At 36.4% G+C, this 27079-nt stretch overlaps 1 protein-coding gene across 2 annotated transcripts in view; it reads left to right on the top strand.

Annotated features, from left to right (window-relative positions):
- LOC148080119 (E3 ubiquitin-protein ligase Midline-1-like) overlaps nucleotides 1–20296 on the top strand; it is a 52901-nt gene extending 32605 nt beyond the window's left edge. For both annotated transcript variants that reach the window (XM_087791683.1, XM_087791682.1), the window contains exons 3-10: nucleotides 2477–2572; nucleotides 6886–6993; nucleotides 9529–9677; nucleotides 10532–10659; nucleotides 12500–12643; nucleotides 15815–15976; nucleotides 17428–17635; nucleotides 17706–20296. In XM_087791683.1, coding sequence (XP_087647809.1) covers nucleotides 2477–2572; nucleotides 6886–6993; nucleotides 9529–9677; nucleotides 10532–10659; nucleotides 12500–12643; nucleotides 15815–15976; nucleotides 17428–17635; nucleotides 17706–18054 — 1344 coding nt within the window. In that variant the 3' untranslated portion in view covers nucleotides 18055–20296. The remainder of the gene's footprint in view (nucleotides 1–2476; nucleotides 2573–6885; nucleotides 6994–9528; nucleotides 9678–10531; nucleotides 10660–12499; nucleotides 12644–15814; nucleotides 15977–17427; nucleotides 17636–17705) is intronic.
- The last annotated feature ends 6783 nt before the right edge of the window (nucleotides 20297–27079 follow it).

Raw genomic sequence — 27079 nt, 5'->3', positions numbered from 1 at the left:
TTAATCATGTTTTGTAAACAAACAAATTTTGTAAGTAAGAGCTATATTATTGCAGTTGCACTGTTCTGACACTAGGGGAGACAGAGACACGATTTAAGAACCTACATATTTACACTTTAACATTGTTGCTTTTTGTAAGCAGACCCAAACTACTGCTTTCTGTGTTGGACATTTCTCCTTCTTCTTTATAGATAATAAGATGACAGAAAACCCTGGAAACTTCTATGTGCATAATATCAGTTGCCATGTGTATATCCTCTGGCTTATTTAATTAATGTATACAAACATGCACCAATGAACCACATTATCCCTTATACAATTATGCAAGAACACACTTTGACAAGCACGCACAGGTTTTTATAAATAGAGTGTAGCGAGGAACTTGGTGTTACTGAAATGTGCATAATTACTGACACGTTATCTCATTTTATCTCCCACTGTCAATGGTCCCTATACATCTACTGTCATTCTTCCTCGATGCTTAGAACTAATGAGACAAACAGACATCACAGAACTGCAGCCAGTGTTGATATGAAGACTGTGGAAGGATATAACAGCATACAATATATATTTATTTTATTATCGAATGTACGTCAAAAACGTGATTTCATCAAATTACACTTTTCCGCTTTCTCCCTAAAAGGGAAAATGAAACAAACAAAAAAAACACTTGTACCACTTAATTTAATTCTGTCGGATAAAAACAAACCAAAAACTTTTTGGAAAACAATAATATATTTTAAAATAATAATAAAATAGCAACATAAACCAACTTTTGATAGCTATTCTTAATAACCTCACGTTATTTTTTAACAGAGAGCGCCACCTAATGAAATCTAAAAAAAAATAAGAAACTCCTCCATGAATTCGTCAATAGTATTATTTAGGATAAACTGAAATGGGATATGGGAATTTTTGGTGAAGCTAGTGGATTGGTTTTCCAGATGCTCCCGAAATGACATAGATTCAATACTGAAAACCTAAAATACTTGGAAAAAAAAATGTTTAGGAGGTTTAGCAGTGTTTTTCTAGTACTGGTTAACAATTTGTTTTGTTTTCTTCATTAACGCATGACTATTAATGTGTAACAATTATTATTATTATTATTATTATTATTATAAATAAATAAATAATTCATTATTATCACTGAAATGCAGTGGAATGATTAGAAGTAAGTAGAACAAGAAAATCTCACTGAAGCACCTTCAGAACATCCAGTTTTATTTCTCTCTCTGGAATAAAATAGAGGGTTTAGTGTAAAGTGGGAAATTCAAAACTATTCTAACAATGGATTTACATGACTATTGATGGCTTTTTATAGTGGTAACCATACAAATGAACAATGAAATATTATTGGCTTGAGTTGTTGGTGGTTCCTTTGGTAGAAGATCTCAGTTCAGTATCTTATCCTCAGAATAAGAGTTCTTACGGACTGAAGTGGTGTTATAATACGAAGCTCAGGGTGAAGGATCTCTTGTCATTAAGTGTCTCATCCGTGGTCAACGCTCTGTGTCCTGTTGATGTCGCTTTATTTATAGCTCCATGCTTTTCAATATCAATGGCAGCATTCACTTCGTATTCAATGTAGACCTTTATGCCTCTTTTGCTTTTGTATGTCAGAACCGTATTAAGGCCATCCATTAAGCCCCCGGTGCTTTCACGAAACAAGTGTGCGTGCACACACACACACACACACAATTCCTTTATCACCGTTGTATTGGGGATTAACAGGCATCAATCTGGGGCTGATAAGATAAACAACAACGTAACTTGTTGTTCCCAGGGTGAGAAGACAGGATGATTTCAGGAATGATTTATGGTATGTCGGTGAGACATGTTTTTAAAACTATGTTCACTATACCCAGGTATAAAAAGAAAAAAAAAAGGTTGACAGCGCATCAGAGCGGCTTAAGCATGCTAGGTTTAGCAATAACATGATGGTTGGAACTAAAGAAGACAGTTTGTGAAAGGGCAGGAAAATGGAGAGAAAGCAAGGAGGGATGTAGGGAGGGAAGAAGGGAAACTAGGGAGGAGCGATGCACTGTCACCTGTTTGCCGGTTTGTTAGCTGAAAGAACTGCACGCCCTCATAGGGGAGAGCTTTTGATGCCTAATTTGCCGCTTGGCTGCGTTTGCGCATGGCTTGATGCTCAGTGGAGTGGCTGTCCCAGTCAAATCCTCTTCTAGTGCAGGATCAGCAGAGGCAGAAACGGGGCAGGATGAGGCGGCAGTATCGGGACGAGGGGTATCACCCACGGTCCGAGGTAAAGACAGACCCCTGCTTTATCATGCTTTTAGCCCAATTTGGGATTGAAGCACTTTTTCCAGGCTTTTGTTTCTTTACTTAATGTCTCGGACAAGAGCATCTGTGCTACCTATTTTTAGCATACCGCTTAGGGTCGTCTAACTTTGTTTTCGAGCTGTTGCTTTGCAGGCTTTTGTTCGCCTTTTACCGTTTATTTTTGTCCTCCTCGCAGCAAGCCCTAGATTCTAACCTGACCAACCTGATCAAGAGGAACAACGAGCTGGAGTCACTGATGGGGAAGTTAATCCAGACCTGTCAACATGTCGAGGTGAGTCGCCGCATCCATGGCCTATATTATGAACCATCATTTATATAATGTTATTTCAATTTAAGTGACTATTTATCAGACTATATTGACCAATCTTTGGTCATTTTTAACATATTTTATGTCGCTGTATTTGAGTTATTTCTGGTCCGACTCACACTAAAAAGTATTTTGACTAAAATTTGAAAAATGTATTATTTATTATTCTAAAACATTATTCTAAACAATAAATCTATTCCAAATTCCCAACTGAAGAGTGAGGCCTGTATATTAAACCTAAATGTGTTTAATAATAACAATAATCATAATAATTTGATATACATGGGTTTTGTTATTAACCTAATGGCTTGGCTAAGTGTTGAAAAATATTCTCTTTAATGAAATTTGGGGGGAAAAAAATGGATATCTGTGTCATTTTCTTTATTTAGAACAAAATGGTTATTCACAAACTATTATGAGTCACGGCATCAATGTGTGTGTGCGCATGTGTGTGTCCCATCTGGTCAATTCAAATGTGCTTTACACTTCATTACATTTGTCTTTTTGTTTTTCTTTAGTTTTTACTTGGGGCGGAAATTAGATGAGTGTTGACGAGATATACTCAAACTAAAGGTCGAAGCGAGAATAAACTTTCACTGTGTGTCACGCAGCGTTATTTGCAAACGTAAATGTGTCTAAAATACTTAACTCAAACGCATCATAGTTTATTCAAGCAGCAGTTGCTAATGTCATATTATTTTTATTAGACATTTTTATTTTTACGATAGAATTACGTTTCATTGCTTTAGCCATGCGTTATTCAAGTTGTGTTTAAACGCTGCTAACAATATATTTTTTTATTCCTGATTCCTGACAAAATAATGAGCCACGACGGATTTCTGTGTGTGTGTGTGTTTAGCTGTGCCACACGCCATTCTGTGCTTATTCTGCCTGTTCATGTAACGTTGGTCCTCTAAGAGGCTTTTAAAGGAAACCACAGGGTCCAAAGCCAGTGACATGTCACTTAGACAAACTGGTTCTTAGCCCAGCAAGGCCTTTAACCACAAGAAAAGAGGATTCGGTTTTGATTGAAGCACTCCGGCCGCATTCGTCTATGGGCTTTTTTTAAAAAGAAAAATATGTGTGGCACGCTATGTGTGAACTTGGGCTGAGATTTGAATAATGAAAACAACAAAGAACCAAAGGAAAAACAATAAACCCAAAGGTGGATGAAGGACAACACAATGCTTGACCTAGTTCACAATTTTTACATAGCTTTGAAATGCTAGAAAAAAAGGAAATAAAAACAATATATAGTGATATGAATTATTCATTTAGCAAAGTTTTTTAGCAGTATTAACTTCATTTTACTAAATAAATTAAACGTGAACATCCTTCAACGTATTGGGTGTCATTCATAAGTAAAATTTAAAAGTACATTTTCCCATAAAGTTCTGTGCTACGAAAAACCTAAAGCAGATTCATGAAACTGGCCAATTCGATCAGTAAAAAAAACTAAAATGTGTGTATGATCATGAAGGCCATTCACTATCAAATCAAATAAAAATAATAATGACATAATATCCAATATCAAACTAACTTTACCATACCCTGTTAATCTTCCCTCCTTAGACATAGAACCACATCCTTGAATGTTTTATGTTTTATCTTAATTGTATTATTTTATGCTGAACTGACACCACAACAAAATCCCATGTTGAGTTTACAGCACTGGAAATAAATGTTTCTAAATCTGATTCGGATTCCAAATGTTATACGGTATGACATGAATCTAGAGGCAAATGAAACACCTGCTAAAAAAAACCATCGCTCGTATTATTGGGGAGACATAAATATACATATTTTGTTATTTTAGCCTATCATTAGCCCAAACAATTTCCCGAAGGAGACCTCCTGAAGGATCAATAAAGTTTTACCTTACCTAACCTTACTTTTATACATCATTTTCTTTTTTTTTCACATGAATCCTGTTCAAAGAATTTGTAATCTATTAAATTGATTGAAATAAATAAATCATAATTATATCTGGATTTGAAACCTGCTTATTGTCAACTAATTTAACTAAATGTGTTATATGTCCATGGAGGTTCCCCTAGGTCATATTCTCTTCTTCCTATACACAGTCCAGTTGACTCACTTTTGAACCATAAATGTTTATTTTAAAGGAATCACCTTATTGTTTGTATAACACAAAGATCATTTGAATCCAAATTTACATTTCTAAATGCGAAAAGGTTGATTTAAGTGCATTCTTGAATGTTCAAAAACTTTGTTAGTAGCTAAGAAAAGATCGGAGCTACTAAAATTGTCAAAATCCTAATTTCTTGGGTCTCGTTCATGAAATGCGTGCATTAAAAAAGTTGTGTTCTTAACGTAAACTTTATTTATAACGTAAAGTAGCACCTTTATTTCACATACCAAAGCTTTCACATAAGCTATGTGAAATACGGCCGTACAGTACCAGGGATAAAGCACATGCTTCTGCCACTATGTGTCAAGCGTCTGGTTTTTGAACCAGTTCCCATCACCAATATCATATAAATAATCAGAAACATGAGGTTGATTCAGGATCATTGTTTGTCATTGTTCCAACACCCTTTACACAGAAGACACTGGCAGGAGGTTCACAATTCTCCAGGCGTGCCTGCATGTGTGTTCGTTGTTTTGTGTATATGGTTAGTCTGTGTGGCTGAATGAATCATCCACCCACATTGCAATCTGTCATACCGATCACATGCTCCAGAGGGCTCTGCCTGCAGTCATTAGAGGATTCACTTCTTCTCACATTATCACAAACTGCATCGTGCTCTTTGGCCAGGCCACTACTGTAGAAGAAGATTCTACCTCTGAATACTGATTATTTCCTGCTCGTTATTTCCATGATTCACGGTAGATCTCTCCTTTCAGGGAGAAAACCAGTCATTATAAGCCTTTTTAGTTTAACTTTCTGATCATTTCTCTTTAAAAAAAAACCAAAGGTCTGAGACACAATCGACTCTTTCCACCCACAAAGCTGGCACCTTCAAGCAGAGGAGACCAATTATCATCCAGGGTCACTCAAACACGGTCACCATTTCACGTAAAATAAAAGAAGCACATTTATAGAAAAAATCCATGTGCTACGTTTATTAGAGCATGTTCATGAATGGTCTCCTGTGACAAACATACTGTTGAGTACAGACTATTCCCATCTGTCACTTTACCTCATGGACCCTAAGCCGCTCTCTGAAGGAACACTGTATAAAATGTGTCGTTGAGATTTCAAATGCTTTAATTGGGCTGAAACTTTACAAGCTGCTGCAATTGTGCAGGATCCAAATGCAAAGTGAACAAAGTCCCTTGTAGACCGTAAACATTCCAGTGGTCTGGATGTCGTCAAACACCACCTCTTAACTCTTGTTTTTCCTCCTCATGAATGACCCTTAAAAATGAGTTTTATTCCAAACAAGAATGACCTGAATAGAGAGAAACATTTATTTTCATCCACAACATTTGGGATTGATGCATATTTTTAGGATTTTCCATTATGTATTGACTTAAGAGTCCAAACCCTTATAGCAAATAGCATACATTCAACTGAGAATTATCTATTAAGGAAAATCATGACACAACACGATCTGGAGCTTATAATCCACGCTTTTGTGTCTTTTCGTTTGGACTATTGTAACACTTTATTTTTGTGTCTAAAAAAAGAAAGGGGCTGTCTCTCCTGCAGTTAATACAAAACTCTGCAGTGAGAATTCTGACCTGCTCTAGTAGAAGAACTCACATTTCTCCGATCCTTAAAACTCTTCACTGGCTTCCAGTTTCTTTCAGGATCCATTTTAAAATTCTGGTTCTTACTTTCAGAACTATTCAGTTAGGCTCCTCCTTACATCACTGATCTGATCCAGCCTTACACCCCAGCTCGGGCTCTGAGGTCTGTGGATCAGAATCTACTGATAGTTCCTTGCACACGGTTCAGGACCAGAGGAGAGAAATCCTTCCAGGCTGTTGCTCCTAAGCTTTGGAACGATCTTCCTCTCCCTCTCTGTTTGATGGATCTACTGACTCCTTCAAGAAAAATCTTAAGACACGCGTTACAGAAAACCTTTAGTTTACTTTAAGTTTACTTACTTACCTCTATTCATGAATTTATATGTGTTATATGTGTGCAGCAAATTATATATTTTTGTTCAGCAAACAATGGTCTTTGGTCGGTTTCTACCAATTTATATATTTAAGTGAAAACACAAAACAATAGGGGGAAGAAAAATGATGACATATCTATATTTTATTAATTATATTAATTATATATTTTACTTTCTGGTTCTCAGTGTAACGCTTCACGCCAGGAAGGAAAGCTCATGGATGAGTGTGATCTTCTTATTGAGATCATTCAGCAAAGGAGGCAGATCATCGGCAGCAAGATCAAAGAGGGCAAGGTGAGTGTTGAGTTTCCTCTTGCATAGTTTAAATATTGAGCTTCTTCTTTTTTGTGCTTTTTTACTTTCTGGTTCTGTTATTTGACTCAATGGCTCATAGGAAGATTGTATCAAATTTGATTAATTTCAGTTTTGTTTGATAATTGCTGATATTGTTGAATATAACAACTAAGAAGATTGTGTACTGCGTGAATTCTGCTCAACGGTATTTGGATAGATATTTGAAGATATTTGGTAAAACATATGTCTACACAATCTACAGCTGGTAGTGAGGAAATTATACCTTAATTTCCAAATCTAAAAATATATTTTAATCGCAAACATTTTTTGTGGCTTTAATTCTCACAAACAACAAATAAAATGATAAAGAGAGTCTGCACAAAAAAAATAAATAATAATGCCCCGCTAGAATAAAGAGCCTTTCAGATAATAGTGATGTGTTGGCGAAGCTTCATGAAGCAGTATCCTTATTTCAAAAGGCCACTAGATGGCACTGTTTGAAAATGATGTCAGGTTGTATTGAGTGTGTAAATAAGAGCCAAATATTATAATGCAGAGAGTGCCATCTAGTTGCCTTTTGAAATGAAAACAGTGTATCATAATACAGAACCACACAGCTGATGTATCATGAAACCTCGCCATCATCATCATGGTGGCTACTGAAAGAGTTTTCTGCCTAATTTCTGAGAAGGTTAAGCTGTGCTTTGGGCATCTCTTAGTGACGTCATCAAGTTGTCCTGTGTTTCAATTCTCAGACGAAGCATTTGGATGAGACCCAGAAGGGGCGAATGGCAATAATAGTGGCTAATTTCCACAATGAAACACACTTGTATTCATATATAAGAGTTGCTGTTTCGGGGCAATCAGACCATACAGCTGTCTCGGATCCAGACACTTCAGAACATTACGAACAGACGGTCAAGCAGCCACACTGCCAAAATTGGGTCCCAAAGCATGTGGGGACTGAATGTTCCTCCACACTGAGTAAGCTCGGATGATTGAGCTGCATCTAACAAATCTTGGTACACACAAGGGATTTAGTATTTAATGTGTTGCTGTACAGCTTTTATAGATTCAGCAGTTAAGGCTAGAAATGTATTTGTAATCATTGTGTTTAGGAGCTAGGTTTAATAGCACTGTGCCCTCATTTTCTAGTATTATTCTTTTAGTAATCTGGGCTGAAATCCACATAATTTAGTAGTGTTCGGGGCTCTAACCAGGCCAAAATTGTAGATGAAATGTCCCTTGAACTCTCTCCAACGAGTGACCTCAATCTGTCTGTTAAGATATCTCCTCCCAGAGAGCGTGGCACAGTAGGAAAGATTGAACTCCAACACTGATTTTTTTATTTTTATCTTTTATTTAGGGTTGATGGAGATTTTCACTTTTAGCCGGGTTGGAAAAAATGCTACTTTGAAAAAAATAAAAATACTTTTACGATGTGATTTTATGTTCACGTCCAGTGATAAACATAAATTCTTAAAGTCTACAAAAAATAAAATAAAATCAGTTGTTTAAACTATTTAAATTATATAAATTAAATATTAAATATTTCCCTTCTCAATCACCCATTTATAATTACCTGGTTAACGACAAATACAATTGTTTACCATTAATCCATCTTTCATAAACAGTTTAAAAAAACCTCAAATAAATAAAATAAAGGCCAAAAAAATGAAGACAAAATTCACAGTTATAAATGTATTAGTATTTGGGTTCTTTAAAATCATGTTTGCACTAAACAACTGATTAATCTCAGGTTTTCCAACCACATAACACATTTAATTAATTTCTGCAACAAGATAAAATAAATAACTTGAGTTTATAATAGCTATGATAATATGCTATGTATTAACCATCTGTTTATTAAACTGCGAATGGGCTACAACAAGAGAATGATATACATTATATTAAACCTTTTTTTGGAATAAGTTCACTACTTCTTTGGCTTTTTAGTTCAATTTGAAAAACAACAAAATTAATAACAATAAATAAAACAATGAAATACCCACAGTATAAGTATGATAGAAACTAGCTTCTTAAACTGTAAAAGTTAAGGTTAATTCTACATTATAATACATGTTTTTTGATTAGTTTAGCAGATCATTTTTGGAACAGGTCATTTATATTTGTGTCACCTTAACATTATCCAATATATCTTTCCATTTTCTACATCTTATTCTCTTATTCTTTTAAATACAATAACATTCTGATAATAACTTTCCATTTGTGTCCATCAAAAAAGTTTGTATGACAGGTACAATGAAAAAAACAAAAATGATGTATAGAATTTTGCTGTGCTTTAGCCTTTTGCTTTTCTAAAAATGTTTTTTAAAACCTGTTTTTAATCCCACATATCACAGAGGGAAATGGCTTCTTGACCTCAAAGTGAGATAAGCTAGAGGACAACAACTGAAAAAAAAAAAAGAAAGTTTTGCTGGATTGCGTGAATTTTTAATCCCATCAGATAAAAAATGGCAACAAAATCATGCACACTTCTCCCTTTTTCCTTCTATCTCCATCATCTATTCCCAGGCGCAGAGACTTCGGAAGCTCGCCCAGCAGATATCAAACTGCCAGCAATGCATCGAGCGGTCCTCGGCTCTCATCACCCAGGCAGATCAGACACTGAAGGAGACGGATCATGCTCGCTTCCTGCAGACGGCAAAGAGCATCAATGAGAGGTCAGCCGGGGTCAGCCATGCCCAAACTTCCTGAAAGAACTGCTTTCCATGAGTTATGTCTCCAAGAAGACCGAACTTACTGATAGAAAATGAGAAAGAAGCTCTAGATATTTCTATGCACCGTTCCATCTCAAGCTGCAGAAACAAGTACAGGAGGAGTCCATTTATTATTTAAACAATCTTGTTGCTATCGTCTTGTAAGCTCCCTGACTAATTGATTTGCCACTTCTGAATAGAAGCCGCGGGCCAAAATAGACTTGTCTTGGAAGAAAAGACGTAAAAAGTTTGCTGCCCTCCAAACAGAAACCATCAATCAAGATATACGTCTAATTAAAATTGGTCTGACGATGGTTTATTATATTTGTATCCATTCAATTCCTCCTTTTCTATGCTGCATTTATTAGAAGAGCAATTATACTGTATCATTCTGGCAAGCTTCACTGGCACTGGAGCCATGTTTGAAGCTCAGCAACATTGCTACATTAGACTGTGTCAGCATTGACTCCTTCACTTTTAATTCTACATTTAATCAATGCTAACACAGCGGCTACCTCCAGTACTTCGTACTTTACCAGGGCAAGAACAATTTACTGGAAGTGAAATAATTAACGTGTTCTATTTTTGTTTGAGAGTTCTTACAACCCAAGAAATATATTTCATTTTTGTAGTAAAATAGTATTCCAATAAGTAATATATTTTTTCAGTGACATGAGGGTGTTTCCATTTTTTAAAGAAAATCTATGATCTGAATACAACAGATCTATAATTTTATTAATTAAAATGAATCATTATATCACATTTGGGTTGGTTATACTCTAAATAATAGCCAATTACAGTTCGGGATGATTTTACAGGGTTTCCATGGCAACTGCATCAACACAAGTCTTGATCCCTGAGATACATCTGACCGACACATTCGACACCGTCGCTCTGGACTTCACCAGAGAGAAGAAGCTGCTGGAGAATCTGGATTACCTCACAGGTACATTTTTCTTAATTTCAAATATGAAATAGGAGACTTTGAATTGGTATAGAAAAAAAAAGGAAGGCCAAAATTCGGAGAAACTGGCACCATATGGAAGGTCTGAGATCAAGTAGCTCTTTGTAAACCACTACTATACTACTAATTATATAATCAAAATGGGACAAGAAACTGAATTTATAATAGTAGAATGGGAAGATAAATGCAAAACAACAAAACAACAAAATCTGTGATCTGGCGGTAAAATGATTGGAAGATTAATACACATTATTTTAATAATATAATAAAAAAAAGCAGATTTGAAAAATCAGATGATACACGTTGAAGAATATGTGCAGAAAAATAGCAACATTTTTTGCAACGTCCAAAAATGAATTGTATTGTTTGACAAAATAAACAAAACAATTGGTACTATTTCCTGCAATTCAGTACGAAACACCTTTAAAAAAAAAAAGGACCTCGTAAACATTAGTTATTATCTTTATTATTGTTGTATGTATCTAATCAAAAGGTGTTGTCCCTTGTAAAAAAAACAAAAAAAAAACAGAAGCTCCTGATTAGATTAACATTGTAAAGGGAATTTGAAACATGGAAAAATGTCCTTTAAACCCAGAATGGAAAAATAATTTTGGCTTTATTTGACACCATCAGTCCTATATGACTATGGTATGAAAGACGTTCATTCAAAAAAAAAATATTATTATTTATTTTTTCCTCTTGATCGTTTGATTGTTAGGAGTATATCTTGCATTTGTAGTATGTAAGTATTTAAAAAATAAATACAATAGAAGTTTGAGTCATGAAGTTGAGCATCTTAATTTTATCTCTTATTTTAATCATACAATATATATGCAGGGGATTTAGCTGAGCTGTACTTCCCAGATACATAAAACTACTACAACATAAATGTGAAAAAAAAGATCAGTCCCCCAATGGCACCATTCCCTTTACGAAGCCATGTTTGTTTAGGATAGTTGACAGTAGTGTTCCATGAACATGTAATGATAGCCTCAGAGAGACTCAGTCTATTCCCAGTACAGACACAACTAAGTGTAACATTGTACATGACTGTCACTAGATCTTGATCCACTTCAGTGCCTCTTTCCACGTGACATGACAAGAAGCAACAGTCCTCACAGGTACACAGGGAAGCCATGTCGAGCTCTAACAGAAAAAAAGCGAGTTATGTAAAGGCAACATGATTGTCTCGCCACAAGAATTTCTCTTGCCACGTCTAATTTGACGATCTCAGATCATCTTTGTAATACATCACAGCATTTGTCTGGTGTGTTTCATTGGCACGTTGCAAAAGTAGGTTTCATGTGTTCGGCTGGCTAGTGTTTACACACCGTAATGCATGAGGGCTTCACCCGAGGTCCTTTTTCACTAAGTGAATCAGTCTGAATCACTCCACTCTGAGCGGCCACTCGTAACAGAAGGCCACACAGAGACACAAGAGACCCACACAGACACAAATAAATCGACTTTACAATCAATATAATATGAGCTTCTTCACTGGATTTATTATCGTCTTAAGTAGTGGAATATATCTGGCTCCTCTCTGTAGACCAGTGGAATAAACAGAATTAAATTTCACACACGCCTTGATGAGCTTGAGTCTGGCTTTGCAGCTGTTAGTTCTTTTCTTTTTTCAATTTCAACATTTCTCTTTTCTCTGTGGCACAAATGCTCATTCATCCACTCAACTGGAAAGAACATTGACAGCGCAATGACTCATGATTTGTGTAACTAATGCAGCCCTGAACAAATTCTAGGAACTATTTAATAAAGATAGTTGTACTACTAGGAAGATGATCAAACATCCGTCTCTTCTTCGCAGCTCCGAGCGCTCCTTGCATCAGGGAAGAGTTGTGCACCGCGTCCTACGACACCATCTCCGTCCATTGGACGTCGGACGATGAATTCACCGTCGTGTCGTACGAGCTCCAGTATGCCATTTTCACTGGACAGTCCAATATTGCCAGTAAGTATTCTGGAGAACTTTACAATCAACACCTCTAAATCTGAGACCATAGTCCTCAAGGACAGATGCTGCCCCGAGGTGAGAACACCCCATATTTGCTTCAAACCTTCGGATTTTAAGATGGTTGGTTGGACAGATGGTATGCATAATGCAGAGGAAGCCCTGGGGCAGACCCTGTACATGGAGAAACCATGTTTTTTGGTTTGCATTTGTAATCCCTAAGATTAAAGCGATTGAAGAGGTTTTTGGGAATAGGGAAGTAATTCCTCATGCTACCTCCAAAGAGTGCCCGAGAATTACAAAAAATGACAGCAGAAGGGACAATAGTTATCAAAACTATACTTACTATAACTCTAGCTATACTAATTATACTTAAAATGTAGAGCAAGACCAATAACAATTTTGTAGATTCATGTATTATTGTGGGGGTATATGTGGAGAAAATATCTATACATTGCAACTTTTAGTTTTTTAACTTTAACTTTTTTAGTTATTTATTTGAAATTAAAATATTTCAAGGTTTACAGTTTTATAAGTGTGTAAAATATATATTTTTAAAATGTAGAATCAACATATATTCACAACATTTTTTTTTCTTTCATTTTTGTGTTCTTGTAATTATACTTGCGGTCACTAGATGGCAGCAGTCATTATTTTCTAAGCAGCGATAACATCCCAGAAGATCCCAGCAACGAAGAGAAGATACAGTCGAGTCCAGCAGCTTTTAAAGCTGATGTTTGGTCAAATTTTGATGTCAAAACAAATTAAAAGCAGGTTCGACTTTGGCGAGAGTCAGTGTATTCTTGAACTCTACTTAAAATTTACTGATGGTTTAATGAAGCTTCAAGAAGCAGTGTCATTAATTTCAGAGCCCACTAGATGGCGGTCTCTGCACTATTTTTCTTTGTTTTGAACCACTGTTATAATGAAACATTACAACCTTATTAAACTAATGGCGCCACATACTGACCTCCCTACAACATGACGCCTCACAAAGCTTTATCAGCCCATCACTACAAAAAATATATCTTTATATATATCCTAATATATTGCCCCTGTATCATAAGTATCATATCACCAGATTCTTGCCAATACACACCCCTATTACTGTCATTATAGGAAATTTCCCAGAAACATCAACTGAAAACTTTAATTCAAAAACAAGTTATTAAATAAAATATTCTAAAATTGTACTCATTCAGTGAGTGCCAAAGTCAATATGTCAATCATGCAAATGAAAGAAAATACAGACTTAAATGTATTTGCATCATGTCTCGTTGCCTCAGCATAGAACATTTTTGAACAGGCAGAAAAAAATATAAGTGACGATAATTTGCATGTCCGCGAGGAAAAGTGCAGAGCGAGTCTTTTATGTATTGAGCTGGTTATGATTGGATGTCAAGATGGAGGCGACTTAAATTCCAGGTACACCAGCTCTTTTCATGTTGTTTAAAATTCATGACCCAGCGAGGAGAGGTGACAGTGAGTGACGGACTTTGAGATTGAAATGAATGTTTTCCTCACCTCAGGTGACATAGCAAGGCTACGTTGCACCTGAGCGTCAAAATCCATGAGCCCAAGTAAACAATTTTTTTTTTTTTGCTGCAAATTACCAGCTGTTGCAAACAAGGTGACTGTAATGACTTTGAGGAGCTTCTCTTTCATTAGTTGTTCGGTTGTTGGCTCGCGGTGATGCTGTGTGCACACGGCAGCAAGAGTGAGACGTTGGCAGAGATGACAGCTGTAAAATGCGTCAGCCATCCTGTATAGACACTTTGTGCCTCTGAACTACAACGGACACACCGGGCAGACGAGTTCACACGCCATAAAATCAGGAGAACACTTGACTGAGCAACAACTACGCAGATGAAAATGGGGTCAGGCATCTCAAGACAAGCTCCCTTGTTGTTTTCAATCAAACATCCGCAGTGTCTTTTATCTGCTACTTTTTCTTCCCTTGCCTTTTGGAGGAGTTTAACTGCAAAATCACACCTATTTGATTCACACTAAAGAGTGTCAGCCCACGGTGCTCATTTCTCACTTCTTTTCCTACCTTCATCTTTTTTAAAGATCAGCATCTGATATGACGAATCTTATTAGTTCAACATATTTGATTTAATGATGAAGACTTCAATGATAATGTAATGATAGAATAAGTAACAATGTTTAAGTTCTGAGGAAAAATAAATCAATTAATATTTCAGTTACATATATAAAACACATTTGAACTTAAGACAAACCCAACAATTAAAACATGGAAATCACAATAGAGTTTTTAAATTAAAAAATTAAAAAAATTAAAAAAAACAAAATAATGGAGATAATTTGGACAGATCCAAGAGATTTGGAAACATTAATAGATTAATGATTTATAAACTGTGACTTAGTAATGCTTTTTTGTTTAATCAAACCTAAGATTTTCTGAGAAAAGCCAATAATGTTTTGAACTTAACAGAAGCAGTTCTATTCAATTCAAAAGTTATAAAATACTAAAAAAAAGACTTTCATAGCAGGCCTTTTTCACAACACTTGCATTTAAAGCAAGAGAATCATCCTTAAACTGTGCACTCACTTGTATCTGAGGTCATCTTATTTCACACAAGCCTATCATCTTGAAAACCTGCAACTTTTACTTTTTTCAAGTCTGTAATTTCAGCCAAAAATAGAACTCTCCATCGTCAAGAGGCAATTTGGAAAAGTGAGCATTCATTTTGTTCTTCAACTGTAGCCACAAGAGTGTTGAACTGCTTCACTGCTCTGCTTTAACCACCATTCATAACCTTTGACTTCTTTAAAATAGCTTAAAAAATAGATTTCATTTCTCATAAAAGGCAGCAAAAAGATATGTTTTATTTATCGGCCACAGACACCAGGGCAGGATAAATGCATGCCGCTGAGTGAAGTCAACAAGGTGTGAATGGATTCTTCTTGCACTTTCCACTTCCATGCACACACTGATCCATTTTTGACAATTCGTTCTACATTTTTTGGGGGATAACACAGTTTTTTTGTTTCTTGGTTTGACACCTTCAAGCCTTCTCGAGCAATTCTGCAAAGTAATGGAATCAAGGAATATTTGAGAGCACTTTAGCTGCTGTTAAGGCAGTGCAGAGTCACATGAATGCAGTCGATTTTCCTATAACTCCATCTTCGTTTCTTCTATTTCCCCAGGCCTGTGTAACTCACTGGAGAGTTGGATGATTGTCCCCAACATCAAACAGAACCACTACACAGTTCACGGCCTGCAGAGTGGCACTAAATATATCTTTGTTGTCAAAGCGATTAACCAGGCGGGGAGTCGAAGCAGTGAACCAGGAACTCTGAAGACTAATAGTAAGTCATTCGATTGATACGGAAAAAAAAAAACTTTTGGTTTTGAGATAACATTGTTGGGTAAGGTCTTGTTTCCTAGAGCTGTACTATATTTGTCATTGAACAAGTCTATGAGAAGAAAAAAAAAAATCACTAAAAATGTTTGTTGGACTAAACCTACCTAAACAACCTGGGATGTACCAATAATCATTTTTGGCGTCCGTTCTCTCAAATGGCATACATTTAAATTTTGATTTATTTGTGACAGTTTTGTCTCAGACATGTGTTAGCAATGGATAAATAAATGTATGCTTTCTAAAACTTACTTTTATAGACTGTCTTTTTACTCTTGCCTCTAGATTTATCAACAAGTTTTTACTATTTTCTTAAACAATTCTGCTGTGTTTAACTGTAATATGCTATTTCACCATCTACATTTATCTTTTATTTTATTATATTGTTGCTACTATTGTCTTTTTTTTACTGCATGACTTTTTAGTTTTATTTTTGTGAAACCAAATCACTGTTTTATCTTTTTATTGTGACAAGTATTTTTTTTTTCACAGTGTAGCCCTTTGAGATTAAACAATGTAAATGGAACATTATTATTATTATTAAACCACCTTTTGACTGATTGTCTGAAAGGTGGTATATAGATGAAACAATAAAACAACTATTATTATTATTATTATTAGTCGTAGTAGTAGTAGTAGTACTTGTAGTAGTAGTGGTAGTAGTAAATGTAGTAGTAGTAATAGTAGAAGTAGTAGTAGAAGTAACAGTAGTAGTTGTAGCAATAGTAGTAGTAGAAGTAGTAGTAGTAATCATAGAAGAAGTAGTAGTAGTAGTTGTCCTAGCACTAGCAGTAGTAGTATCAGTAGTTGAGGTAGTAATAGTATTAGTATTATTATTATTAGTAGTAGTAGTCATAATTGTAGTAGCAATAATAGTAGTAATCGTAGTAGAAGTAGTAGCAGTAGTAATAATAATAGTAGCAGTAGTAATCATAGTAATACTAGTTAAGGTAGTAATAGTAGTAGTAGTAGAAGTAGTAGTAGTAGTAGTAGCAGTAGTAATAATAATAGTAGCAGTAGTAATCATAGTAGTACTAGTTAAGGTAGTAATAGTAGTAGTAGTAGAAGTAGTAGTAGCAGTAGTTAAGGTAGAAGTAGAAGTAGTGGTAGTAGTAGTAGTAGTAATAGTAGTAGTAGTAGCAGTAGTTAAGGTAGTAGTAGTAGTAATAGTAGTAGTAGTAGCAGTAGTTAGGTAATAGTAGTAGTGATAGCAGTAGTAGTAGCAGTAGTATTAGTTATTATTTATTATTATTATTATTATTATGATTATTTTTTATCATTATATTTTCGTTACTTTTCTAGTGTAACTGCCCTTGTAAATCAAATGAAAAGTGAAAGAGAATCTAAATAAGCAGTTGGTGTCTTAACATGTAACATACGTGGTTCATGTCATCACAGGCCAGCCGTTCAAGTTAGACCCCAAGTCTGCCCACAAGAAGCTGAAGGTTTCCCACGACAACCTGACGGTGGAGCGAGACGAAACCACCTCCAAAAAGGGCCACAACCAGGAGCGCTTCACCAGCCAGAGCAGCTACGGCGTGGTGGGAAACGTCTACATCGACAGCGGCCGACACTACTGGGAGGCTCTGATCGGAGGAAGCACATGGTGAGTCACCAGAAAAGTGCTGACGGGACATTCCCGGATGTGGATCCATCTAATGGTATCTCCTCACAAGGTACGCGGTGGGTATCGCTTATAAGTCCGCCCCGAAGCACGAGTGGATCGGCAAGAACTCCTCCTCCTGGGTCCTGTGCCGCTGCAACAACGCCTGGGTGGTCCGTCACAACAGCAAGGAGCTGGCCATCGAGCCGGCGCCTCACCTGCGCCGCGTCGGCGTCCTGCTGGACTACGACGCCGGCTACCTCACCTTCTACGACGCCGTGGGCTCCCAGCACCTGCACACGTTCCACGTGTCCTTCGCTCAGCCCGTGTGTCCCGTGTTCAACGTGTGGAACAAGTGTTTGACAATCCTCAGCGGTCTGCCCATACCGGACCACCTGGAGGGAGTCGAAGCCCAGGACTGAAGAGACATGACTGAACTGATCCTGTTTGTAAGATTCAATGGTACGTTTATTTAGAAACAGAATTATGTGAGGCGGTTCTTTTTCTACTGATGAGTTTTTTGTTCTTGGGCTGATGAAGCTTCATGATACATTGTTTTACAGAGTAGGTGTCTGAAAAAAAAGGTCTGAAAATAAGGATTATGCTCTATGAAGCTTCATGAAACTCAACAATATACACAGAAGCTGATCTCGTGCTTCTCTGTATTGTTGCGGTTCCTTTCTCAACTACTTTTATGTCTAATAATCCTCAGAATCATAAACAATTTTTCTGGCATCAACTTTTTATTGATGGATATATGAAAACAAAACTTTTTACTTGACATTTACAAATATTTGAACAAAACAACAACATGACTTCTATTGATTTATTATCACTCTTTAAACTGTGGTTTTGGATAAATGTCAATGTTTCAACAAGCGATGTCATAAATATTCAGGTTGTGCAGAGAATTAAATTTAACAAATATATTTAAATTCATATTGATTGAATCCTGTTGTATGAGGGTCATTTATATATATATATATATATAAGTGTATTCACCAGTCACTTCATATTCTGGTATATTAGGACTTGTTTTCAACAACCTACTGATCTGACGACTCATCGGCAAATTAGGTGACAACATTAATAAACATTTGTTAAATCCTTAAACGTGAGAGCGCCTACATTTTCGTCCAAGATTATATTTATGAACGTAAAAGAATTGCCAATTTAATTTATTTTTTTGGGGAAAAAACATATTAAAAGAGAACAATTCTGATTATATAAGGAGTTGTGAAGTATTTAATGCGAAGACAAAATTCACAATATTGATACATTTATTTATTTTTTAAATAAAATAATGACTAAAAAAAACACTGAGAAATATTAGTAAAAAGTACATCGCACTTATCAGTATAGCTTATATAATAGAAAAGATAGGGAATATTTTTTTTTAATTTGGTACATTCATTTAAATACCAACGTCAACAACTTTCCGCAGTAATGAGAAGTTCAGTTTGTGCAGGAGTTTATTATTGCACAAACAAATATTTTATAAGCAGTAAGACAGTTTTTCTAGATTTTTCAAGATTCATCGAAACTTTAATTTAAACCAAGAAAAATACCATCATAAATAGTTATTTATTGCAGCAATCAAGCACAGTTACCGCAGAAAATTTACAATCTAGCAACAATAGAAAGGACACTATATATATATATATATATATATATATGTATATTTGTATAGTTGCATTAAACTCCCTCTCAATCCTTCACTCAACACAAAGATAACCAAAGTAACCATGACTGTCTGTTCAAACGTCTTAACATAAACTCTTATCGAGGAAAAATAACAACATAAATGAATACAAAAAAAAATCCCATAAATGTAGCGTTCATCCTTGTTTTTGCACATTGTTCAACAGATACAAGAATTTGGTGTTATTTAAGTCCAAATATTTAATTCCACTAAATGTCTTCATGAGTGTGTAGCTAAAGGCAGCGTGTGATATATTTTTGCAAATCTTTAAAGCGATGAACAGAAGTGAGCGTCGAACCAGCAGAAAGATTTGCATGCTTTTAATTCAACGGACACATATGTATTGGTTAAAAATTGTTTTTTTATTGTATTTTGTCTACGCTAACATTAGCAACTTTTACTTAAGGCAGCGTACACATGCACAGGAATGATGTCATAGGATTGCGACTCACTATCCACATCAGCTGCTTGTTGTAATATAACTTTAATTTTTACAATTTTGCTTTTATTTAATTTTATTAAATGGAGTTTTCATATTGGGGTACATCTTATTAGAAGGAAATACAGTAACATAATGATAGTATCTTGTATTTTGCAGTAAATCAGGTCTGTAGTTATGAAAGAAGATATGATTCTAAGGATGAACTTGAAAATTGTTGAAAAAAAAAAATGTTTCTTGCATGTAAATAGATATATTTGGGTGTAAAGTACTAAATCATTTTGTTACAGCAGCATTTTCCAGTTAAAGTCTGTGTTTCCTTTGCCTTTACTGTGGTTCATTCTTCAACATGTTATGTTTTCACTAATGTTTCCATCTCAGCTTCACAAACATGGCGATCTTCCGTCTTTTCGTGTGGACATTTTCATCATCAGAATATGAACACCTGCATCATTGTTGTGTTATTGTAACTCCAGGTAACTCCATGAAAAGGTCAAGAATAAATGTTTCTTTTCATATTAAAGTGTGTGTTCGATGCACCGAGCCAATATCGCACGAGTGTGAATGTCAAGAGTATTTGCAAGAGAAGGTGGTAAATGTCAGAGGACACTTGTTGCTTTTTTTTGAGACGGGCTCATGGGACATTATGATGATGCTGCGTCCCCAACTTTAGAGCCCACTAGGTGGCGCTCATAGTCCGGTAGAAAGTAACCAACATATAGAAATAAGTTCAGACTCTTGGTGTATATGTATGTTCAATAATAACTTAAATCGTATGACTTGTAAGAATATTTCAAGAAATATTATTTGTGTTTCAATTTCTTCTAATGAACACAAATGTGGGGTTTAGACTAGAGCTGGACCCAAGTCCTGATGTAAACAACAAAAAAACAGACAAAAACAGAAAGAATAAAAAAAGGGTTTAATCCCAATAGTTCGTATTAACACAAAAACAAAGTTCAAGTTTCCATATCACAGTCACCATAAATCAGGCGGAGAACAAACCTCACAGGTACTGAAAACAACAAGAGAGCGGTGATTAGAAAATAAAACCACACATGCTGGAATAAAACGACGAAAAGTAGGCTTAGGCACAAGGAGGACAAAAATACTAAGAACAAGAAAAAATGTAATCCACAGAGAGAGAATAGAGAACGTATACCAGGGAGTGATGATTTTAATCCGGCGCCTGTTGCTGCAGGAGAGGTGGTGATTGTGTGACGAGCTGCAGCTGCTGTTAGAGCAACAGGCGCCACTGGACTCAGACATGAATACAAAGCTTCATCAGACCTTGATTCTTGCCCAGTCAACTGCCTGCAAAATCTACTTCAACAAGATAGTAATATTTTCAACTTTTTGGTCGACCTGGTCTCCATTAGTAAAATAGTTGGTCTTGGCAAAGGCCGAATGTTGCATTTCTCTGCTTATTTAGTAGCTGAAAAATAACAGAAAATAACTAAAGTTTGCAGCAAATGATCTCAACTGATGCCTGAGAAAACTATGACGTGTCCAGAAAGAATGTTTTGAATCAGACAGAGAGAAAACACATTCCTTGATAATGAAGTATTTGCCATTCATTATTATAATTCAACGTGTGAAGATGTGAATCCACGATCGAAGCTAAAGCCTCTTATTAATTAATCAAAGAAAACAAAGCCATTACCTGCTATATATTGAGTCCTTATTTTTCCTGGCTATAACCTTTAGCTTCCGTGGCTATTGATCCGCTTCCGAATATAAACCACTCACTGCTGTCCTTGATGGCCTTTCGTGTTTTACGGCGTGGTTCTCAAGCCATCACCTTTTATTTATAGTAAAAAATAAAACTTCCCTGACCTTTTTTCTCTAAGTAATATGATTTGGGCCGAGTTGGGCTGTTAAATGTGCTGACTAGCTCTCCTGTGTGTCTGCACAGGATTCAGTTTGACATTTCGGGCGATCAATACGGCAACTTAATGCATCCCGGGATTTGACAGTTTGGCTGTAAGGCATCACAAAGGTTGAGGGGAGACTATTTTATTAACCTTTACCAAGGGGAAGATTTGCAGAGTGTGTGTTGTTTTCTCTCAGCTGTTCACATAAAGTTTGAACGATATTGTAGTTAAGAAACCATATGAGCATTCTCTCTCTCTCTCGCTCCGTCCCGGCCTGTAAGGCACCTTGGCTGTACTTCAGTGACCCACCTTTAACTTTTATTTTTTTTCCCTGATTTCTTCCTCTGTGTGCGTCAACGTTTGAACCAGTGACATTCTTCTGGTAGAGACAACTTCACTGTCCTCTAGGCAAGCGCTGTTCTACTTTTTTGTCATCGGGACAGAGTCGAGTTGTTGCACTTTTCTGCTTCCGCTGCAGCTTCTGGAGCAGTTTTGTAAGATCTACACTCCACGGGGAATGGTGCAGGCGAGCTCTGCCGCCAAATAAAAAGACAAAAATCCAAAGGATCTCGCCGCCTGTGCTCCCGAGGGAACGCCGTAGTTTTCCTTATGGCCGAATTTTTAGTGTGTCTTTGTGTCTTGAATTCTCCATCTGTGCATGTGTGGGTATATCTTTCTCAACAGTGTGCGTTAGTGTGTGTGTGTGTGTGGGAACTTGACAAAGCATTCCCCACAAGATACAACAGATACATGACTTTTGAAAGCAAACAGACAATGGCAGCAGTTCTAGGCTCGAGCAGGGAAAGAATAACAAAACTCCCACAGGAGTGGATGTGAGAAAGTGGAGCAGGGCTCAACAGCCAGCAGATGTAGTCGCACACTGTCTCTCTCTCTCTCTCTCACACACACACACACACACACTCACAACATTTTGTCAAACGAAAAGGCGGCTGACAAATGATTGTACACACACTGACACACACACACGCAAACATTGCCATTTGAGTTTGATGAATCATTCGATGACGTCTCCAAAAGTAATAAACATGTAATTGCACAACGCTCCAGCAGATGTCACTGTTAGTGTGTAAGACAACCTGCAGAGATCAAGTTAATTTTATTTTATAGATGAGTCATCTCATCGTTGACGTATCAGCCCCTGATCGTGACATATGAAATTTGAAAAAAAAAAAAAGTCAAATTATATAAGAAATTATCTTGTTTTCCTGCCTTAAAAATATATATTTTTGTTGCTTATCAACTGTTCTTTTGCTTTCGGGTACACGTTCTCCACCCTCTCCATCACTCAGTCGATCACATCCAGGCGACTCATCAAGAATCCAATTAGCTCGCACCTCTCAATCATACAATCTTCAGTGGCTGGAAACAAACTTGGACGGACATGCTTTCACTGGCGGGCCACCTAATTAAGAGATGATAATTTACTGCCCTCAAAATGGGCAGTGGCTTTTGTGCACTTGAGTAATTGGAAAAGGGAAGAAAGAAAAAACAAAAAAAAACAAAAGACAGACAAGAAAGGAGACCAACCAAGCAAACCAGGAATGATAAAGGCACAAATTAAAAAAAAGACACGGACAGGCTGTCAGAGGTGTTTGAACAATCTCTGCTTATTTCTCTCTTGACTAAGTCGGGACTTGCAGTCGGACCTTCTACAAAGGAGTCCCAGTGGGCGAGTGTGCAAAGCGGGTCGCCTAAGGACTTTCGGTGTGTTTCATCTCTGTTTTTAAAATTCAATGGAGCGTGGCTTCTATCAGCAACACATCACCTTTTATTTTTCCGAGGAAGTACCAGACAAGGTCTTTGACCTGGCAAGGTGGAAAAACAAATAAGGCTAGACTTCATGTCGGTGTGTATTTTTTTTAGTCTTTTTTTGTGTTCCTGTGAGACAAATTGCCATAAGATTTAGACCTTTGGAGTGACAATGTCCCTGAGACGTGAGCAGCTTGTTGGTTTCTTTGATATGAAAAGAGGTCGCAGTAGTTTTGGAAAGCAAATTCACTCTCTAAAATATACCTTCTTTTTTTTTATTGTGTCAGTGTGAACTAACATCAGTGATGGGTTGATGAAGCTTCATGATTCAGTGTCCTCACTTTCAGAGCCGACTATATACCCTTTCCGCTTTACAATACATTTGTTTGAACAGATAAAATGCCAACTAAAAGTTGTTAAGAAAGACTAGTTTCCAAATATGTAGTGATGGGTAGGATGGTGTCAGAGTTTATTGGTGGTTCAGAATTCAAATTCTACATTTTAAAGACATGTTTTAGCCATTTATTTCTTCAACTCTCCTGACTTGTTGACATGTTTCAAAAGTTTAAAGCTTCCCATTCCACGGTGCAGTAAGTCCCTCATTTTGATGATGTTCTCCTCTGTCTACAATCTCGGCAAATGAGAGGTTACGAGAGCGGAGCCCATTATGAAGTAAACACAGGTGTCACTCTTCCTCCAGCCAGCTGTAATCATGCCAGCTTTGTTTATACAACGAGTCCCTTGGAGGTGAAGACTTCAAAGAATGATGATGCGCACTGACAAACCTCGATGTTCGACCAATCACAGCAGAGTGGGTGTGGTTACGGTGATTTTATCTCCATAAAAACTCAGCATTTTCAGTGGGTGTGGCTTAAGTGCATTTTCTAATATAATTCTAAATACATCAATTAAAGGACAGTTTTGTTCAAACAGACACATACTCATGAGTACAATAGAGATCCAAGATCTATTTTAAAGGCATCCAGTGGCCTTTAAAATGATGACACTGTCTCATGAAACCTCATGAGCTCATCAATGCCAACAAGGGTTTAATGTGTGAGTGACACACACACACAAAGAAGTGGGAGATTGAAAACCCATACCCTTGTATGCACTTAGTGTATATCTGTGCAATGGAAACTTGGTTTTGGTGCATAGTTTGTATCGTCCTCTTTGCATAGACGAGAGTAGACCTGTCAAGCAAAACTACTGTCTCCCCAGAATAATTGCTTATGGATTACTAAAGGCAAATCCCCCTGGAAACATTTAGACATGACAGCCTCCGAGTCCTCCTGGATTCTTTTTATATTCCGATAAAAAGATAGCTTGATGCCTGGTGTGTTTATAGCTCTAGAAATTCATTGTCACCTGTTTTTATGGTTGTTGTTGTTGCGCAAAGCTTTGTGAAGCAGTGTTCTAGCTAATTAGGTTGTGCTCATATTAAAAAATAGAAGATGTGAGGTGTTGGGGAAAAAAGCTGTTCAAAGGCAAAAATGATAGAGCAGGCGAAAAAAGTTTTGTTTCATGAAGCTTCATTAGCCTGTTTACGCTTGTGTGTATCTGATCCATTAGTCATTTCAGACAGTTGTTTAAGGTGAGCTACTCTCTCATTAGGAAAGTGGAAAATAATTGAAAACAAGAGTCAGTATCACAACCAATGTTGATTAATAGTCATATTACCAAGACTTTTAAAACAATATTTCCAGATTAAAAGTTGGTTTTAACCCATTATTATCTCCTAATATTCCTAGAATTAAGCTATGATAAGTATGAACTTATTGTTAGCATCTAACAAGCCGCTAGTTGAACAGCCAACCCTTTGCAAATATAAAGTTAGTTAACACACATTTATGATGAATTGACGTTCTATAATTATTTTTTTTAATGTGTGAAGAGTCAAAAAAGAATACGGTCCAGGACGTTCATATAAACCTCTGGCTCTCTGAAATGGGGGCCAATACCATACACTTTTATAAAATGTACCATAAAAAACATTGGTAGATTTCCAATGTGCCCAGACTGTCTAAGCACAAATGTCAATAAAAACCTTGAATTTATTATGGTTAAGTATTTAGTTGTATTAGGTTAGTTTAATTTAATTATACAAGATAGAGTTTTAATTGTTATTTTTACTCAACTAACTTAGTACAAATATTGGCAAAAACCAACCATAGTATATTCAATTATACACATTTTTTTCATTTTTCAGTGTGGTTCCAAAAAGTGTGTCGGGAAAACTTGGCCATCAAATCCAACAGCTATTAAAGTTTTTATATTACAACTCAAACAGTAATAATATAATGTAATGTAAAAAATGAATTCTGTGAAATAGTCCGTTATTTTATATATTCAACAAAAAAATTGGACAAGAATCATTTCAAGCACAGCCGAGAAAGTCAGTTTGACCTCACTCCCATATTTAATGCTGATGTCTCCTTGTAAAGAGAACAGAGTATTCCTACAAGTCTAATAAATGATTTCTGCAATGATGGTGGGGGGTGTGGAGGGGGGGAAATTTCCCCATTTGTGAGAAAGTCAAAAAAGCAGGTCGTTCTTGAGAACATTTATTGATTTGACGGTGAAATATGTTCCCCAGCAAGAGCCTTCAATATAATTTACAGGCTTTAAATAAATGGCTGTAAGCTGCAAGGTGAGATAGAGAAGTGGAAGAGAAATGTGCTCTTCTTCACAGAGTGTCCCGGAGTTCACATATTGTAAAGAACACAATCCCTCATTGAGGGGATTTCAGGACTTCTTTTGGCTCATTGTTGCCATTAAAAAATCAGAGTGAAGGACTCAGGTCCGCCGGTAATCGTGGGGTGATGAATGCACTGCAACAAACCGAGCACGACAGCAGTTCAAACGGGCCACAGAGTTAAAGAGACGACGTGTAAGTCATTTGCCGGAATATGACACACAAATTAATAACAAGCACTGTCTGCTGTTGTAACAATGATGAGTCTCTGAGACGTAAAGTTATGCGGGCATTGGAAATATATTCACTGTTTCTCTCCAATTTATTGTTGAAAATATCCTTTTTGTCATTAAATAATAGGCTTATCTGAACCACGCAGAATCTCAAAATGGTGATCCGACAGTTGCATCCAAAAATTGTCTCCATTGTCCAGGATCCGTCTTGACTCTGGTCCTTTCCTAAAACAAATTGAAGTAATGATGTGTTTGTTAAACTTCTTTTCCCACTCTTGCATGTGTCTTTTCACCAAGCACACTGTCAAAGAATAACAGCCAATTCTGTCTTTGTAGAAGCGAAAATCAAGAAGACAAATTGGCAATTTGAAACAAGTCTTGATTTTTCTCTTCAACTCCACGTTTAAGAGACTTCAAGAACTCTGTTGCAACACTGCTTGAATGAACGCGAGAACATTTTTCTTTCCAGTTTCCTGCAGCTCCACTTTAAGTCAGCATTGTGACAGCGGAGAAAATTTAACTGAAGACTCTCTTAGTTCTTCAGTTAGTTGCTCAGATTGAGACCACAAGACAGACAGGCTGATTTACAAAGCTCAACATTTCAGAGTCTGGGCTGAACAGATTGAAACTGATACTTAAAACCCACTCGTGATGAAGTGTCATGAATCAGTGTTCATATTTTTTCAAGGTCCAATAGATGGCATTCTCTAATTTATAATCAATAACTTTGAGCG

Source organism: Callionymus lyra, chromosome 5 (genome assembly GCF_982586985.1).
Source record: "Callionymus lyra chromosome 5, fCalLyr1.hap1.1, whole genome shotgun sequence".
Taxonomy (NCBI): domain Eukaryota; kingdom Metazoa; phylum Chordata; class Actinopteri; order Syngnathiformes; family Callionymidae; genus Callionymus; species Callionymus lyra.
The sequence above is the reverse complement of the archived record's forward strand: the minus strand, read 5'-3'. Positions and strand labels throughout refer to the sequence as shown.